General features: G+C 47.6%; 1 protein-coding gene across 1 annotated transcript; it reads left to right on the forward strand.

The window, feature by feature from the left end:
- The first annotated feature begins 8180 nt into the window (after positions 1 to 8180).
- DMRT2 (doublesex and mab-3 related transcription factor 2) lies at positions 8181 to 14462 on the forward strand. The gene is made up of 3 exons (XM_007955984.1): positions 8181 to 8666; positions 10125 to 10227; positions 13408 to 14462. The coding sequence occupies exons 1-3, from the start codon at positions 8181 to 8183 to the stop codon at positions 14460 to 14462; spliced, it is 1644 nt and encodes a 547-aa protein (XP_007954175.1).
- Positions 14463 to 20108: the final 5646 nt, after the last annotated feature.

The raw sequence follows: 20108 nt of genomic DNA on the forward strand, positions 1-20108 counted from the left end.
GCTGTGAGTGGATAAATGCTGACACTGGGTGACGGGTTTATGGAATCCATTCAACTATTCTGTTTGTATTATGTTTGAAATTTTCCATAAAACTTCTTTAAAAACGTTAAAATAAATAAAATTAGATTGCCCAACCTTCCTTCCAGGGAGTGGCTGGTGGGTTTGAGCCACAAGTCTTCTGGTTAGCAGTTAAATGCTTTAGGCACTACGCTACCAGAGCTCCCACCAACCAGCTTGTTGTTATTGTTGTGTGACTAGTCAGACCTGACGACTCATAGCGACCCTCCTTGGGTTTCCGAGGCGGTATCACTATAGCAGTAGATTGTCCAACCTTCCTTCCGAGGAGTGGCTGGTGGGTTTGAACCGCCAGCCCTCTGGTTAGCAGTCAAATGCCTTAGGCACTATGCTACCAGAGCTCCCCCAGGAGGGAACAGAACTGAGAAATCACTAAGTTGTCTTCCTCCAATTTATAGTCAAGTGACCCAAAGCCCCGGACAAGGAACAGATTTGCCCAATGGTACAAACACATGGAGGAAGTTCTCACCACAGCGCCTGCTTCACCCCCACTTTGCTTCCGTGTCCCCCTCTGATGCCCTCTTCTTGGTAGTTGGGTTGTTGGGGAAATCTGGAGATAAAATCCACTCCCTAGAAATGTTATAACCCACTCTGGGATGGGAGTGGGAGAGTGTCAAGTTCTCAAGGTTAAGGGTGTACTGTTTGGCTGCTAACCAAAAAGTTGGGAGGTTCCAGTTCATCCAGGGGCACCTCAGAAGAAAAGCCTGGCTTTTTTTATTTCAGAAAAATCCACTACCTAAACCCTATGAATGCAGTTCTCCTCTGACGCTGGTGGGGTGAATGAGTGGAAGGATGGCAAACTTTAAAAAAAAAAAAAAAAAAACGTCAGTCAAAGGCCCCTGGGAGCTGCAAGGAAGCCCACAGCTACAGCTGTGTGTGTGTGAGTGTGTGTGTGTGTGGTATGTCCCCTGATGTGGATACAACCACAAGCCTTCTGATGGCTGCCTTCTGTAGCATGGCCACCGCCCCTGGGTTGGATCCAGGCCCCACTATGCCCCTGAGCCTTCCTGAAGACCACCTGGAAAGAGTGCTGAGACGTCAGTCGCCTCATCTCCCAGCTGTCACATGACCCTCCGTGACTGGGCCACAATCCAAGATGGAAACCGCCTGCGTGGGGACTGGGCGGGTGGATCCTCCAGAGATGTCCGGTGCCGCGATTGCCTCATCATGGCATTTGACCCCGCGAGGGCTGCGGAGGGCACGTTTTTATTTCATGAAGGCATCCAGCTGGCGGGGAAGTCACAATGTCCTTCTCGGGTTCCACGCAGCCACTGTTAAGCTGTATGTCCCTCAGCAAGCCCCACGAACCACTCTAAGCTTGTTTCCCCCCTTCATTTGTAAAACGATCGGTGTAGGCTAAACCCGTCCCTTACAGTCTTCGATGTCTGAGATTTAAACCCCGTTTCTCACTGTCCTTGGCTCAACTCTGGGGACACGGAGAGCAGGGAAAGGGGTGGTGAGTTCTTACAGCCTCGCGGAGGACGCTTATCTCCCGCAAGCGCGTCACCCCCGCCCCCGCCAGGACCCATTGCAAGTGACAGGTCGTATATTTGATTACGAAAACCAAATTGGGAAATCCTATCTCGGGAGTCCCATCTGGGATTATTTATTTCGCCGCGTCCTCGGCCGGTCAAAGTCTTGAAGTGCGGTAGTAAGAGCAGCTCTGCCGGAGCGGAGGTGGGGCATATGGCGAGAAACCCAGTCCAGAACTGCCACTGCCAAGCACGTCCATGGGATGCCCTGGAGTTCCTCCCGACCATCCAGCGCCACAAACACCCAGCTCGCGGCAGGCTTCTTTAGCGTGGCGACTGAACGTGGTGGTGAAGGGGTGGGTTCCTAGACCCCCATCCTCGGGACGACGCTTCAGCCCCAGAAAAGTTGGGCTGGGCCCACAGGAAACCCTGGAATTCCTTCCCCTCCCGCCTCAGGCCCTCTGCTTAGCAGCCAATCAATAAGCCCTTAACCCTGAGAACTTCCCACCCTCCTGCCACAACCCACACTAGGGTTTTACATTTCTAGGGGGCAGATTGTGGAGGTAAAATGGTAACACTAGTAACAACTTCGAGTACTGAATGTTCATCGTGGGGAGGTCGCCGTGCGTGGGGATTTGCACCTCTAAGATGAGCTCCATTGTGCAGCTGAGAGACAAACGAAAACCCAAACCCTTTGACAAGTCGTTTCCGACTTATGGCGACCCTAGGTGTAGAACTGTGCCATAGAGATTTTCTTGGCTGCATTCTTTATGAACCCAGATCTCCAGGCCTTTCATCCGCGGTGCCACTGGGTGGGTGTGACCCGCCAACTTTTACTTAGTAACGAGTGCATGCAGATGAGGAAGGTGAGGCAGAAAAATGTGAGGCGGAGGAAGGATAAGTTTCCTGCTCAATATCCTACCGCCAAGGAGCGGTAGACCGGGATTTTGTCTCTCTTGTTCACAAACTCAGGCACGTGAACCCCCAGCTGGATTGTCCGCGCAGAATCCGGAAAACGGCCAGGGCAGGGGCTCCCTGAGCAGGGTGCGGGATGGCAGAGCCAGGATGGTGAAGCACAAGGCCCGGGAGCCTGGCGCGGGCCGGCGTGGCCTTGCAGGAGCCCGGAAGGGCGCAGCGTGGTGCGGAGGGCGGCCCAGCTGGGATTCGCAGCGAGGAGTCCAAGTGCTACACGCTCTGCCCCACCTTTTGTCCTTTCTTTTTTGGAGGGCTGGTTTTGAGGAGAGGAAAAGAAAAGTTCTCAAGAGAGAAAGAATTTGGTGCAGCCTCCTTCCAGCCTTTTTTTTTTTTTTTTCCCAGGTTCCGTACTTGTTGCGTTGTAGCGCGAAGAGGTGCGGGCTAAAAGGGGGTTTTAGGGAACAGAGGAAGGGGGTCTGGGGTCCAGCAGCTAGAAGATGAGCAACCTCCCCGGCCCAGGAGGCGGAGGAAAGCTGCACAAACCGCGCGGGGACTCTGACCCAGCCCGGCCGGCAGAGGCGTGGCGACCCTGAAGCTTTGTAATTGACAAGCGGGCCTCTGAGTAGTGGCACTTTGTAATTTGGTGTCGGTTTACAAGCGAGAAGGACTCCCGCTTCCTCACCTAACAAGTCCTCCGTCACGGCCTGACCTCTTTTAAGAGAGGCCTCCGGAGAGGGGGCGGTTTGGTGGCGTAGTGCCTAAAGCATCTGACCGCTAACCATAGGCTGGCGGTTCAAATCCCCCAGCCACTCCTCGGAAGGAAGACTGGGCAATCTACTTCCATAGAGATACCGCCTCTGAAACCCAAGGAAAGGTCCCTATAAATCAGATCGGATTCCATGGTAGTGAATCTGGAGAGGGAAGCAGGCCTCCTGCGCCCTCCCCTTTGTCAAGCTTGGGAGGCACTGGGCGCCGGGCCCTCCCGGGGCGAGCGAAGCTGTAGCCTGGGGAGTCAGACGAACCCGGCTGTTGAGCTTCTACTGTGTGGAGACCTTCTGTCTTCATTATTCCTGAGTCTGTACACCACCCGGGCCAAAAAAAGGGCACTCATCCCATTTTGCAGATGAGGCACAGAGAAATAATTGACTGAGTGAGCCCAAGACCTCTGGTATTTCGTCTGAACATTTAGTTTACTGGCCAGTTTACAAGGAGTCCCAGTGGCACAGTGGCCAAAACACTAGGCTACTAACTGAAAGGACCAGAGAAAGATATGGCAGTCTGCTTCTGTAAAGATTTACAGCCTCGGTAACCCTATGGGGCGGGGAAGTTCTGCTCTGTCCTACAGGGCCATTTAGAGTCAGACTGACTCCATGACAGTGGGTTTAGTTTAATTTTTGGCCAGGCTGTGCAGCCAGAGATTCCTTTTATGATCTGAACAAGTTTTGACTATTATCTCCAGAAAAATCCATATAATTTTGCATTCAGTATTGGAGCTCCGCTGATTCCTGAATTCAATCTAGGGTAAAATGCCTCCTACCTCCCACCCACCGCATCTCATGCCCCAGCAATTGGTGCTATGGTGATTCTGGGGGGGGGGTGTGTGAGGCAGGAGGATGGGGTGAAGATTCAGTTGGACCACGATTATGGCTGTAATTAAGTCTCCAAGTGGCGCAAGTAAGAGAGGATAGGGAGGGGGGAACACACAGAGATGGGCGGGGAAGTCTAGGGGGCAGGGGGCTGCTGTGCAGGGTTTTTCTGGGACTGGGGGGAGTGGCAGGGAGGGAACTGTCCCGGTCCCACCTACCTAGAACGGGTGGGAAGCACCACAGGGCAGGCGGAGTGCTTGCAGCGGAAGGCCAGCTGGCTCTGCTGGAATGTTCTGGGGCCTGGTCCTCTCCAGACATTCCAGGAGCCAGCTCCAGCGTCCTCGGTGCCTCCTCTCTTCCCAGTCCCATATCAAGCCCTTGCTTCAGCCTGCGTGGCACTGCACTCAAACCCTACTTCTTTCCTCTTTACTGAGTAGCTTTAAAAACTTGTACTAGTTCAAGGGCGGCTGGCTCCTTGTTTGTTTTCAGTTTAGGAAACAGACACTCTCTTAAGCTCCTGATTCTCATCCCTTTCAGCCTGATTAACCAAATTTCTTGACTTTGTTTCTCAATATTTAAAATAACTGGTGAAGACTGAGAAGCTCTGGTGGTGCAGTGATTAAAGCATTTGTCTGCTAACTAAAAGGTCAGCAGTTTGAACACACCAGCCACTCCCAGGAAGAAAGATGAGGTAGTCTGCTTTCTTAAAGATTTACAACCTTACAGATTTTCTTCCTTAAAGATTTACGCTATGGAGGCAGTTCTACCCTGTACTCTGGGGCCACTATGAGTTGGCATCGACTGGACGGCAGTGGGTTTGATAAAAACTAATGATTCAATCTCCTTACTCCCACCCTCACTATAAAATCAATGTTGGTGGTGGTGTTGAGTGTGGTCAGTTGATTCTGACTCAAAGCTGTCCCGTGTGACACAGCAGACCTGCCCATAGGGTTTCCTAGGCTGTAATCTTTCTGAGAGCGCATCGCAGGTCTTTTGCCCTTAGAGCAGCAATAAAAAAGATAAAAGCTGAGCCTCCTGCCAGCGTCTGTGCTCAGGGCCCTCGTGGGGGTTTGCCATTTGCAACGCAAAACTCAGAGTAGAAGCACTGAAATACCTGCTTGCAGAGGCTGAAACGTAGCTAAGAGAGGAAGATGCCGAAAAAGCCAGAAGGATTTTTTATTTTTATTTTTTTAAAGTGCAGGGTCCTGTCTCAGGAGCGTTGCCCCTAACGACAGGTGCAAAACCAGAAGGGGTGCCCGGGATTAAAACAAAACAAAAAAGCGAACCCACTGGTTGGGAGTGAAGTTTCTGAGGCATCAGAGCAGAGGCCAACCTAGGACCAAGGTGCTCATCCGCCCACAGCTCTCCTCCACACCCTAGACACCTCTCCCAGGCCCGGGGGTCATCAAAAAAAAAAAAAAAAGCAACAACAACAACAAAGCAGGAATAATAGTGCCTTTCCACTCACTGCTCAGGGCTACAGTGCAGAATTCAGACTCACTTATAATGTATGTTAAAAAAAAAAAAAAAAAAAAAAACCACTTGGATAAGTATAACCACTACGCAAAAGGTAAAACTCACGGGTGTCATTAGTCGGTGCCAAGGCAGAAAGTCACGAGCGGTCTGCGTGACCTTTTGTCCGGGGTCTGAGGGCTTCTTGAAGCCGTCACGTTCTCGCGTCCGCTCCCCAAGGACCCTCGGAGACGCCGAAAGAAATAAGCAAGACTGTTTATTCTGCGTCCTTCACGTAGCCTCGCGAGCAACACCCGCACGAAAGGAAATACCAGAGCCTGCTTACTAGAGAACTTCCCAGCGTTGCCAAAAGCAGGCGAATACCTGCGCGTGCCGCCGTGCGCGTTAGTTTCACAGGAATTCCTAGGTTGCCTTTGTTCCCACCTTTCGGAGCTTTGTTAACTTCTAACTTCTTGACTGGCTCGGAGAAAAATCGCAGCGAACCAGTTTAGCAATTTCCTTCCTTCAACAAATATATATTGTTTATAGGTATAACTAGAATTGTGTCTATGTGGTTTTAAATTTAGTTTAAGAAATAAAAGGCAGTGTTGAGTTAGGGCACCACTTCTCTCAGTATGAGGGAAATTTAACTTTGTTGTTAAACATCCTGTGAGGGATAGCTGAAGGAGATGATAAAAAAATATTATTTTCATTTAATAAACACACGGGATTACGCTCTTAAAAGAAAGTCATGTATTTAAAAGCTTACGTTTGAAAACATCCTCAGACTGAAAGTACTGTATCTAAATCTCTTAATGGTGTGTATATCCGTTCTCCCCAAAATTAAGTGTAATGGTAATTGACAAATCAGAAAAATGCAGGGAGGGGGAGTGCGGAGTGACTTAGAGACCTAGTGAAGGCTAAGAGAGCTGCTTTGCACTTTCAGGATGAGCGGCCCTAGCAACCCAAATCCCAGCAGATCTGTTGCCCACTGACTATGTGCAAGGTGACTGTTGCTTTACTCGTGCAGGAGAAAGTAGGATGCCGCTGTGCGCCCCATTAGAGCGTCCTCTTGTCTGCGCTCACCTTGGGGTTAATGATTGACCGCAGCCTTTGGTGGTTATGTTAATAGCATGGACTTTCTACATTAGCCTTGTAGTCTATTACCTTCTTTTGTTGACAAAGCGTTTCATAAGGCTATATCTGTGCTGGTTTCCGGGTTCGCGAGATACATGGTGACTTCTCCCCTGCAGACGCGGTCCCCCTCGGATTTTGCCGCGGGGACCCCGACCCGGCTGCAGCGAAGGCCGCGCGGGCGGACTCTGGCGCAGCGGCAGGGAGGAGCGCAGGGATGCAGGAGGCGGAGGGCGCCTACCCGGCGCCTCTCGGCCAATCAGCGCGCACACCGCTAGCCAACCGGCCAATCAGCTACTCGGAGCGGAGGCCCAAGTGGATAATACTCTCTCGGAAGGGGAGCGGAGGCTGGGACTGCGGAGAGGGGCGCGGCGCCGCGCGGCAAGGACTGTGAGCGCTGCCCGCCCGGAAACCTGCGCTCGGAACCAGGCTGGGTCGGCCGACCCTTCCAGTCACCCTGGATCCGAGAAATCCGAAAGCAGCTCCCGCGAGGTGAAGCGCCCGGGCTTCAGAGGACCTATCGGAGCTTTGCAGGGCGGGGGTGTGCAGGCGAAGCTGGTGAGGACTTGACTCTGCACTCGCCCTCCCCTGGTCGGGGGCCTAGGACGTCCAGCTGTCAGCCCAGTAGCTCCCCACCCCCCAACTTCGGAGTGCGAGCACTGCCAGCAGCCTGCGAACCTGATCCCAGCGCTGGCTTGCTAGCCCCCGGCCTCCGAGTGCTGGTGAGTGCGGTGATGCCGCTGGGATATTGGGGTCGGGGGAGAAAGGGGCGTGGGTATTCGGTTCTGGTCTTTTGTCACCGTGGTCAGGACGACTTACCTTAATGATGCCGATCAAGCCCAGGGTACTCAGACTTTGCGCAGTTCAGCCCTGCGCGGCCTGAGTGTTGTAGGTGCCACACGCCGCTCGGGGCCCGGTGTTCTTCTGGCTTCAATGACAGCAGAACAATTTTGTTTTTTAGCTGATTATCCGGGGTGGAGGGATGAAAGGCCCTCCCAGAACTCAAGGAGGAGGCCTGGTGCTGGTGTAGGGAGATGAGAACCATTGGGAAGGGCAGGGTGGTGCTCTCTGCGAATGGTCTTTTGTAATCGAAGATAATGATTCCATCGACATTTTTATATCCGTCATGCCATTGTAGTTGGCCTGGGCAACACTGACAAGTGGTCTGTATGTCTCCAAGTGCGGGGGACTAGGTGGCCTAGTTGGACACAAGACTTTGGCGGGTGTATGTGTGATCAGTTAGTCCCTAGACAAGACCTAGAGACTTCTCCAGAAAGCGTGCGTGTGGCGAGAGGGTAACGGTTCAAAAGCGCTCACCGAGCACTTGTAATTAATAGAACAAAAACTTGGTTGAGTTTCGGGATCTCGGCAGAGCCCTAAAGAGACGAAAGAGGCACTTGGGGACTGACAGTGGGTGATCGGTGTAGAACGATGGTACTTCTTGCGCCGAGGCGGCGAGCCGCCGCGCTGGGACAGTCCTGACGGCGGCAGTAGGTTTCGGGGTGTCTTTGTCTCCCCAGAGCGCAGGCCGAGGAGGCGCCGTGCCATGGCCGAGCGGCAGGCGGGCCCGGCGTCCGGGGACTGGGAGATCGACGTGGAGAGCCTGGAGCTGGAGGAGGAGGGCGGCGGGGCTCCGCCGGCCGCCGGGGACGGAGAAGACGACGAGGAGGACGAAGAAGACGACGACGGCGACGCGGAGGAGGAGGGCGACGGCGAGGCTGCTGCAGGCTTGTGCCCAGGGGCACCGCGAGGGCCTGAGCTGCAGGGGGGACGGCCCAGGCTGCCTTCTGCGCCGCAGGCCCCGCGTGTCCCGGCCGGGCCCCCGGAGCGCTGCTCCACCGCTGAGCCGCGGAAGCTGAGCCGCACGCCCAAGTGCGCGCGCTGTCGCAACCACGGCGTGGTGTCCTGTCTGAAGGGCCACAAGCGCTTTTGCCGCTGGCGCGATTGCCAGTGCGCCAACTGCCTGCTGGTGGTGGAGCGGCAGCGCGTCATGGCCGCCCAGGTGGCGCTCCGGAGGCAGCAGGCCACCGAGGTGCGTACGTAGGGCCCCAGGCACCGCGCTGGGGGCCGGGAGCCCGAGGCGTCGCCGCTGCGCCCACCAACCCGGCCATTACGGAAAGGTGGCTAGGATGCTGCTCCCTTGGCCCGCACTGGCCGCCGTGGCCGGAAGGGAAGAAGCTGTGGCTTTGGTGGGGAGTCGGCAGAAAAGACTGGTTTAAAAAGGAGACCGAGAGACCTGGAAAGTGGTTAGATCTGTTCGAAAAGTCACTCAGTTTTTAGTTTTTTATCTTAAAACGTTTATTTTGGCGGCCTAACTGGGGGACAGTGAATGAGCCGGCGCACGGCGTCCAGTATCATGCCGGTCACTGCCTTACTGGTGCTGGTGGCACAAAGGAACCGCGCGGCAAAGAGCACACACGGTGCTTCCGGGGTCGCAGGACCCTTTGAGAGAGTGGAACTAGGTGCCCATTTTACAGATGAGACAAACAGTGGAGTGGGAAAGGAGGGGCCCAGCAGTCCAAGGCCACGCAACCAGAGTCCTCCGTTTCCGGTGAACGACCTAAAGACCTGGCGCTAGCTGTGGGGAGAACCGGGTTTCTTTAAGGGCGAGGTTCTTATTGAACCTTTGTTTCCATGCTCCGAGCTCAGCGAGGGAGGTTTCGGAGGTGTCCTCCAGATGCGGCCTTGGGGGGATTTGTAAGTTTGCTTTTTGGCGGAGCGGGTACTGCAATACAGCAAGCAGCAAAGACAGTGACCCCAAAGGAAAGGCCCTCCCCCCGCGGGCCCCAGAGAGCGCACTAGACGCCCAGGCGGCCGGGTCCAGTCTCCCCCAGTATTCCGCGTTGGGGCCGCCGGCCCAATGTTCCTGCTAGACGCGGGCGTGGCAGGGCCCGGAAACCCACCGACCTGGCGGTGACAACTGGGGCGGGAGGCGTCACCTTGTCCAGCCTCCCAAGGAGACCCCGACGGTTCGTTCGTTTTCTTGCATCCCAGTCGCCTGGTGCCGTTTGTGGGCAAGCTGGGCCAGGGAGAAGCTGAGCGAGAAGTCGTCGTATTTCCTCCCGCGACCTCTCGCAGTTTCACTCCAGTCTACCTGCCCCACTTAGGGAGAAACCAGCGCCGCTGCACAGACCAACTGCAGGCTCAGGGCACCTTGAGTTCCTCTGTGGGGCCGAGGCCGAGGCTGTTGCCGCCGCCTCCACTGTGGATTGACCTCTGCATAGCGTGTCCCAACATCCTGGCCACAAGCTCTCAGCTCGAAGAGCCTGCGGTGACTCTAGTATAACCGCTGAGAGAAAGGGGGATGGTGCTGCTCAAGCCTCCAGCTCCTTGCCCCGAGGCGAGAGATGCCCAAAATAATTCATTTTTGAATCTTTGTCACCCGGGGCGGGGAATACAGCTTGACCCGTGGGAATTTCGAGAATCTTTGCGCACGCCTCTTCTAACCCACATTTTCTTGTGGACATTACTGATGTTTCTGTGTTTACAGGACAAGAAGGGACTCTCTGGGAAACAGAATAATTTCGAGCGCAAAGCCGTGTACCAGAGACAAGTCAGGGCGCCCAGTTTACTGGCCAAAAGCATTCTAGAAGGTAAAGCAACCCAAACGGATCCTTTTACCGCTTAAGCTGAGTTCTGCGTGTTTGGAGTTATTCAGATGCAAGACATCTTTATCGACCTGTGAAGGAGCTACCCGAGGGTAGCTAAATAACTAATATTTTTATTAGAAAGGCAGCCTTTAGGAAGGAAATCAGAACCTGGGAAAATAATCTCACATACCTGTTTAGGAGTTTGCCACCATCAGTTGAAAAATCCTGATAATGTTGTGTGTTTAATAGTTAAATGGGTTAATATGGAGTGTATGTGAAATTTGCCCCAGAGTGTAGGGTGTTCAAAGTAAACTGCCAATGACTGGAGCAGATGTTCTGGAAGGAAATAAAAACAGAAAACAAAACCTTCCTTAGTTGTAGCTGGAGTTAAGTGAGGAGTTTAACCCATGTGAAACCCTTTTGTCCTGGTGATTCATTATCAAATCCACTCTGCTTCATTTTACTGTTTTCATTTCCTCCCTGGCTTATCTAGAGAACTGCCAGCATTCAACGCTGCATTTTAATATTTTTGGCAGTCCTGGTCTGAAAATCCTAAAAAGGTTTTGAATCAGACAGTGGTGTCACTTAGGGTGATGTCACCTAATGTGGTAACTCATGGTGTCAACGCCCCCCAGGCTTTCTTCTGTACCAGACCATGCAGAATCCTTAGTAATGTTGATCAATTTTAATCACAGAATTACATGTGATATAGTTGTTGTTATGTATGTTATGTTATGTATGTTACAACTCATAGCAACCCCTCCTTGGGTTTCTGAGGCGGTATCACTACAGAAGTAGATTGCCCAACCTTCCTTCCTAGGAGTGGCTGGTGGGTTTGAACCACGAGCCTTCTGGTTAGCAATCAAGTGATATAGTTGTAGATTACTTAAATGTAATATTTCTTAGATTACATGAATACTAATAATGAAATCTTTTGACACTGAATTACATTATCCGTAACTGAGCAGAAGCCTTTTTTGATTTTTCTCCTTCTTTTCCTTTAATTACAAAAAAGTTATTGATGTAGGTTCACAAATACTACTGTCCCCAATACCGTAGCAAAAACACCAAAAAAAATTTGGCAAAATCAGTGACTGTAAAAATACTGGCAACAAACAACAGCATTGCTTGCAGACAGAACCACATGATTTGAAGCATCATTGTACTTGGGTAAAAATGACAGCTCTGTCCAGAGTGCATTAGAAGGTTCAAAAGGTAAATTAGCAGAGTTTTAGTCTTGTAAGTATATTGATACATGCAAGCTGGGCATATAAAAATACCTTTGTTGTTATAATTACATGGGTATTTTTATTAAAAAATACTATATTTGTGTTGACACAGCACAAAAAGTTTAGAGAGAGTCATTTTGGTGTCACTTGAGAGTGTCACCTGCTGTGGTCTGCACTCCCTGCACCCCACAGCGACACTGCTGGAATCACAGAAGCAAAGTGGAGGTTGAGCTTGACCAGCGTGAGGTCTCTCGCTCTTCTTACATTTTCATTTTCTTTAAAACCAGGGGATATCTTAATTGTTCTTAAAATATTACTGATGGTATAATCTATTTGGACATGGAATTTACCTGTTGATCTGCTAAATGATATACTAATATATATACTACATTAAATGTATTTCACCATTTAAATAAAAGGAACACTTATATTTTCTCTAATTACTGCCATTTCATCAAATTTAGGTTGAAAAGTAGCATTTTTCTAAAAGTAAGTCTTTTGGGTTCTGTTTGTTCCTTGTGTGATTTCTGAACTGAGTTGGTTCTGGGCAGGTTTTTACGTTAGTTTTTGTCTCACACGGTGCTTGTGTGCTTATAACCTTAGAGTGGTTTTGCATGCATTAAAAATGAATTTGGTTACAAACTGGGTAAACAGATTTATAACCATAGGGACCATGTTGATAAATTGAAATCATGCCAAAACAACTTGAGAAGTGGGAGGAGGAAATAGAATCATAAATTCAAGTAAATAACTTCCTGGCAAAATTTACCATAGAAATGGAAACATTATTTTAAAAATTGTGTTTAATTTGCAAATGAGTCCAATGGGTTTGTCACTATATAAATATAAATATCACAATTGATCCTCCAAACAAATAGTGCCCAGTGCCTTGGGGATGATGAAATACTCAAAGTGTTTTATGCTAGCAGGAATTCTATTTATGTTACACTGATCTTTGTTTTTGAATTTGTCCCTGTTCATAAAATATGTGATAACTTTGGGTTCTAAATGCTGCCTGTTCAACCATTTTGGTATCTGGCCAACATGATTAAGGCTTGAGAAAAATGTTTTAGGCCAGTTATTTTCAATGTAACAGGGAATTATTCTCTCTTCCCACCTTTGTTTGTACTGGTAGTTAGGGGAAGGGGCCTGGTTAAATGGTTCATTGCAGAGTGTGTTTGACTCTAGTTAATAGTTCTTTTAAATTTTCTATGCTTTTCTGTTTCTTTAAGTCTTTTTTTCTTCTGCTAATCTGCTTTAACTTACTTTCTCTCTCTTTTTTCCTAGTTCTCCTTGGATTATTCTACACCTGTAACAATGTGTACATAATGAGCCACCTTTAGAAAATAAAAGTGACCTCAGCTCTAGGTATAGATATCTTTTTGAATAGTGGAAAAAGAATGACACGGGTTGCAATAAACCATTGAGTGAAGCAAGATGAGCAGCCTTCTCTCTTAGTGTTCAGGGGCCTGGGATGAATACGCTAATTTCAGTTAGTAAAGTAAGGCTGTCAAAGCAAACAGACTTATCACAACAACGACAAAGTTACAATATGGATCAACCTTCCTCCCAAAGGAAATTATTTTAAGTTGAATTTACAGCTATACTTTTGTGTTCTTTATGATAATTTTAACTATAAACCAAACCAAACTAAACCTAGCCTCTTGCCATTGAGTCAGCCCCTGACTTATAGTGACCCCAGGTGGTACAGAGTAGACCTACTCTGTAGGGTTTCTTAGCTGGAATCTTAATGGAGCAGATTGCCAGGCCTTTCTTCCACTGTGCTTCTGGGTGGGTTCGAACTGCTGATCTTTTGGTTAGTAGCTGGGAACAAACCATTTGCGCCACCTGGGACCTTCATGTTGGTGACATAGAGTTATAGATCATTGTTCTGCTGATCTGTGGTGTTTCTGTTGCTTTATGAATTGACAGGATTTTCCTCCCCTCACTCTAGGGTACCGCCCCATTCCTGCGGAGACTTACTTAGGAGGGACCTCGACTCTACCTCCCCCTGTAAGTGACAGGATGAGGAAAAGACGGGCTTTTGCTGATAAAGAGCTGGAGAACATCATGTTGGAGAGAGAATACAAAGAGAGGGAGATGCTGGAAGCTTCCCAAACTGCTGCTTTGTTCCTGCCCAACCGCTTGGTACATGGTCCTGAATATAACTCCTACAAAAACGCCTACACCCCCAACCCCATGGAGCCCCCAAGCAAAGACTTTTGCAACTTCTTGCCCACCTGCCTTGATCTAACCATGCAGTATTCTGGGTCTGGGAACATGGAAGTCATTTCTTCCAATGTCAGTGTGGCCACGACTTACAGACAATACCCCGTGTCCTCCAGATTTTTAGTTTGGCCCAAGTGTGGCCCCATTAGTGACAGTCTCCTCTATCAGCAATGCCTGCTGAACGCCACCACCTCAGTGCAATCCCTGAGACCTGGGGTGGGCTGGGACCCAAAGGGAACACGCCTCCCAGATGCTCTCGGCACTGAACATGACATGATGTCCGCCAAAATGGCAGGGCCCCTGCTGCCCCCCATGCCCGAGGTCCCTGCCACGAGAAATGACCCGCAGGGCCACCAGGCAGCACCCGAGAGGTCCGCGTTCTCCCCACCCCGAGGGAATTTCTCTCCCGTGGTTGACACAGACTCCCTGGCTGCTCCAGGGCCTGTCTTAACGAAGATCAGCAAAGAAAGCGGCAGGCACCCTCTGCCACTTAAACATAATCCTTTCCACTCATTGTTCCAGCAAACGCTTCATGACAAATCAGGGCCTGAGTCAAAAACACCATTTGTCAAGGAAGTCTTGGAGGAGGTCCCTAAGAAGCATCGAGAGTGTTCAGTCAAGGAGAACCAGAAGTACACGTTTACAATAGACAGATGTGTCAAAGACCTTTTCGTAGCCAAGCAAGTTGGAACAAAACTCTCCGTGAATGAACCATTGTCATTTTCTGTTGAGTCTATTCTGAAGAGGCCTCCCTCAGCCATTACTCACGTCTCCCAGTGAAAGCCCGTGAGAACAGAAAGCTGGGATTTCTCCCGTCTCCCAGGTTTCTTGCCATTCACTCATTTTTTTTTTTTTTTAACCAAAGATGTTTGTATAAAGAAAATTTTAGTAAATGATGATGATTTAAAAAAAAATTCTCCATATTCATATACATGTACTTTTTCCTCACCCCATAAATCTATTGAAAAGTAAAGATGGAAATTGCTTATGTGCAAATGAGAAAGTTCCAGGCTTTACATGGCATTTCAGAGAGCAATAAATTTGACTGACCCTGTCTTCTCAAGGACCTGGTATTTGCTGAAGTCAGTGCTTGTGTAGCTATCACTATTAATCCATTTAAAAATTTTTCTCTCACCCTTAGCAGTGACTCTGTATTTTTAAGTGTCCTTAATTTAATAGTTTGGTAAGGAGCTCTGGTGGTACAGTGCCTCAGGCATTTGACTGCTAATCAAAAGGTTGGCAGTTCAAACCCACCAGGCACTCCTGGAGGAAAGATGAGGCAATCTACTTCTACAAAGATTTACAGAGTTGGAATCTACTCAGTGGCAGTGGGTTCGGTTTGGTTTTGGTTTTAAGGGTTAGGTGGTTTGAGTAGAAATCAACCCTTTGGCACCTAACACCAATAACCAATGAACAGGACGGGGAGGGGCACACATGAAAACACTTCTGAGGGTTGGAAGGCATGTAAATCCCACTATTTAAGACTGAGGCAAAGATAGCTTTGAGAAAGGTGGTAGAGTTTACTTGTATGCTAATAGAATGTTAATTTCATATTCTTGGATAAAGTTGAATTAATTGGCAGGGAAATCAAGTTTAATATGTCACTTATGTGATAACTTGGGTTCTTGAATATCTTTTAATGCCTGGGACCCAGTTTCTTTTCCCTGGTGGGAGGAGTATGTGGATCTCAAGATCTGTTTCCATGTTGAGGCCCTGGTTTTAGATTGTTGGGTTATGGAGTCCTCGATTGTGGAAACAGTTTTATGTTTGACTACTATCCAAAAGGTTGGCAGTTCAAATCCACCCAGTGGTGCCTCAGAAGAGAGGCCTGGTGATCCACTTCCATAGATGATAGTCATGGAAAACCTGGTGGAGCACAGTTCTACTCTGACACACATTGGTCACCATGAGTTGGAGTCACCTGGACGGCATTGGTTAGGGGGTCAGAGAGCAGTAGCTTTGCAAGTTAAAACCATGATGGCACACAGTCCCTCTCTGAGGCTTAGCTCTTGTGTTCACAGATTTCCTTAAAATGGATGATAACTAGCATTCAGGCACAGTCGCAGCTCAGGTGGTCTCTGGGTACCATTGACTCAGTGATGCTTTATGTCTCCCCCATTTTCAATCAACATCCAAGGCTTTCAGTGTAGCGCCTTCGGAGCTAAAAAGCATTTATTCAAATTGCTTCCACTGACAGTTGCTGAAGCCTGCAGATGGTTATCACAGAGTGAGGGTGATTCTGAATTATGTCCCTTCTGTTTTATTTTTGGTTTAAAACAACAGACATTTATTCTCTCAAAGTTCTGGAGACTATAAATCTGGAATCGAGGTGTCAGCAGGGCCTTGTTCCTGCAAAGTCTCAAGGGGAAAACCCTCCCTTACCTCTTCCCAGCTGCTGCTGGTTGTTGGCCATCCTTGGCATTCCTTGGCTTGTAGGTGCATCTTCCAACTGCATATGATTTTCTGTGTGTGTGTGTGTGTGTGTGTCTATCTACAAATCTCTCTTTCCTTATAAAGACAATAGCCATTGGATTTGGGGCCCACCCTAATCCAGTATAACATCATCTTGATCACAATTTGCAAAGACCCTATTTCTGAATAAGGTCCCCTGTCTTTAGGTTCAAGGAGCTCAGGTGGTTAAGGCACTCAGCTGCTAATCAGAAGTCAGCAGTTTGAACCCACCAGCTGCTCCGTAAGAGAAAGATGAGGCAGTCCACTTCATGGGGGAGTTCTACTTTGTCTTCTAGGGTCACTATGAGTTGGAATCAGCTTGATGGCAGTGGGTTTGGTTTGTTTTGTAAGATCAAGAGTCCTTGGGTGGGGCAAACAGTTAATGCACTCAGCTGCTAACAGAGAGGTGGGAAGTTTGACACTACCTAGAGGTGCCTCAGAAGAAAGGGCTGGTGATCTACTTAAAAAAAATCAGCGGTTGAAAACTCTATGGAGCACAGTTCTACTCTGACTCAGCGGGATTGCCACGAGTCAGAATTGACTCCACAGCAACATGTTTTGGTTTCTCAGCTCACTGTTTACTGTCTTGTTTTGCTCAACAAATATCAACTGCTATTTTATGATTGATCAAACGAGAGTAAGATATTTATGAGCATACTGAGTCTATCCCTTAAAATCTCCCACACAGACCCCACATCGAGTTCTAAGCTGTTATAATCAGCTCAATTCAGAAAATCAAGGGCCCAAAATCTTAATTTTCATTTTTGTAGAGGGAGGTTTCACTCCCAACTCCACTTTCAGCTCAGTAGTAAGAAAACCAGGTGGGAGGGTGCAAGGTGATGGACCAAGTGATTCAGCAGTTTAAGGAGTTGCTTTCTTGCTCTTGCAAACGTTTCAAATGATTAAAAAACCAATGTTGCTACCGATCAACCCATGGAAACCTCCGGGGATTCTCCGAACCTTTGCTCGAAATTAGCATCTATTTCAAAAACAACAAGACAAACCTTCGCTTGATTTTCGGTTTGTACTTGTAAAGTAATCCTTGTTTGTGTTGAGTCAAATGTACTGATTTCTACCATTGGAAAAGCCAGAGCAAATGGACATTTGCCAGGAGAAAAGAAAATGAAAGCAGGCAGAGAGCTCAACATCTGATCTCAGTAACTGTCGAAGATGAAGTGGAAAAAATGTTTTTCAGCTGAATGTGTCCTGCTGTCAGATTGAATCTAACTGCAGTTTTCTCTCCCAGTCTTATTCAGTCAGTATCATTATTTTTTCTTCATATCAGGATTTGCTTGGTTATGTATTAAATGCAAATTTAGCGTGTGATTAAATTCAGAGGCAATGGAGAAAAACACATTAGAATAAAATAATCTCAAAAAATCTTAATCAGAAAATTTTCTTAATCCAAGTATGGGTTATCTTGCCTTCCTCTTCTGTTTTAAAATCAGAACCAAACTCACTGCCATCAAGTCAATTCTGACTCATAGCAACCCTCATAGGGTTTCCAAGGCTGTAAATCTTTACAGAAGCAGACTGCCTTGTCTTTCTTCTGTGGAGCAGCTGGTGGGTTAGAACCACCAACCTTTTGGTTAGCAGCCAAATGCTTTAACCGTTACACCAGAGCTCCTTACTCTTAGTCTAGCATTAGTATTTTGAATAATTATGTTTGTCGATTTTCCCCTTTTGATTTCAGTGAACTTTTGGGGACTTACTTTCTGTCCTCTCCATCATTTTAATCCCATTAGGTAAATCCAGTTAGTTGGCTGTATTACTGGCTTTCCTCATGTTACTGTGACTGGAATTTTATTGTTCTTAAACATTTATGAGTGTCAGTGCTTTCCCTGCCTTACCTGTATAGCATCAAATTGACAACAGCAACTGAAAAGGTTAGATAGGTAGATAGGAACCGTAGGGGGAAGTGAGCTGAGGTTAATGGCAGAGGAACAACTCAGAGGAGGGTGAGGATGGTTGTACAACTCAAAGAATATTATCTGGGCCAGGCCACTGAATTGTAAACATAGAAACTGTTGCACTGGTGTATGTTTTCTGTGTATAGTTTCACTACAAACAACAAAAGCAATAGTTTTTTAAAAGTTAAAAAATACATAACACAGCCTTTGCCAGTTTAACATTTTTTACATGTATAATTCAGTGACACCAATTACATTTTATTCATTTCCATAAAAGCTATTATTTGACTACAGAGATTCTTTTTGAATTTTTTTTAACTGTGCTTTGGGTGAAAGTTTACAGAGCAAATCAGTTTCCCATTCAATGATTTATACACATTTTGTTTTGACTATAGAGATTCTTCAAAGAACAAACACTCATTGACATATTAACTCAGATTTGTGCTTCAATTTAAGGATTTTCTATGTTCAAGGGAATAAAGTGATTCAGCATTAATCATTGCTAGAACAGAAAGAACAGTAAAACACAGACCTTTTCCTCAATTTAACTTACCATAAAATAAAGCAGCTTCAAGAACACATTTTCTTTCCATCTCAACTGGTCAGGCATCATTGCTTTGTCCTCCAGTTAAGGTTCTTGGTAGTTGACAATAGTGCTTCTAATACTTTAATGGGCAGCTGATCACCATCACCTGGGAATCTCAGTAAACTGCAGACTCTGAGCCAGTAGGTCTGGGATGGGCCTGAGTTTGTGACTCCCTAACAAGTTCCCAGGTGATGCCAATGCTACTGGTCTTGAGACCACACTTTGCGAAGCAACTGTTTTCAAACTTTCTATTATTTTAACGAACATATGATATAATCAGCTGTGGATTTTGGGTTTGAATACCATGGTATTAGCATGAATAACAATATACATGAATAGTTAAAATGTAATTTCCCTTTCGTCCAACCTTTGGTGGCAGAAGTAGGAGAAGACTTTGGCAAAGTCATGGCAAAGTTTGCTCCTCTCTCTTCCTGATTACACCTTGTTCCTGTTTTCAGGAACTGAGCTTTCTCAACTACATCCCTCCCATTAGACCCTCATCCTACAGCCCCTACTGGGTAGACTTTCCGCTCCTACAAGAAAGACTCTGATATGAGTCATACAGCTTATAATGAGTGAGCGTGCTATGGGAACACCTGCATTTTAAAGCTTAACTACAATTAGGGAATAAAAACCTGTAACTTCTTGTTATGGATTGAATCATATCCCCTAAATATGTATTGGAATCCTAACCCCTCTGCTTGTGGATGCGATCCCATTTGGGAATAGGACTTTATTAAGTTAATGATACCATATCAGTATAGGGTGTGTCCTAAACCCGATTACTTGTGAGTTACAAGGAAAAGCACAGACACAGAGACGAGAGAGCTCTAAAGGGGGAAGAAGACAGACACCCCATGGGGATCACCAAGGAAGCAAGGAACGCTGGAGCTACAGAAAGAGGAAGAGGTGAGGACCTTTCTCCAGAACAGCCACTGAGAGAGCCTTCCCTCAGAGCTGGTGCCCTGAATTCCAACTTCTAGCCTTCTGAACTGCGAGAAAGTAAATTTCTGTTCTTTAAAGGCACACACTGTGGCATTTCAGCACAAGGAAACTAAGACATTTGTATTAAGAAATTTCCTGGAATCCCTTTTGCCTAGTCTTAGAAGTCCAGAGAGCGAAGAAATGACTGAAGGTCAAGTTGAAAAAAGGAGACACCATAATTCCCTGAGAATAGTAAAGACATCACTTTATTAGACTGTATCCAGCCTAGGTTTTCAGTTGGGAGTGGGATTCTTACTGACCCTCCTGATTCCATTTACTTGTGGATTAACTTCCTTTGTTCTTATTCTAGGTTTGTTAGCTCAGGCTTGTTATTGACTAGGGCCCAGTTTGTGGAGCTGATGGTTCTTGAGGTGGCTGTATCCTGCATTAAACAAACTTGGTTTGTGCCATCCTCTCCACTCTTTCTTTAATCCTTTTGGTTTTAACTTCTTATATCCAAACACTTTCAGAGCGTGCCGGACAAAGACACGTGGA

This window comes from Orycteropus afer, unplaced genomic scaffold, assembly GCF_000298275.1.
Source record: "Orycteropus afer afer isolate SDZICR_OR568_19922 unplaced genomic scaffold, OryAfe1.0 scaffold00569, whole genome shotgun sequence".
NCBI classification, from domain to species: Eukaryota; Metazoa; Chordata; class Mammalia; order Tubulidentata; family Orycteropodidae; genus Orycteropus; species Orycteropus afer.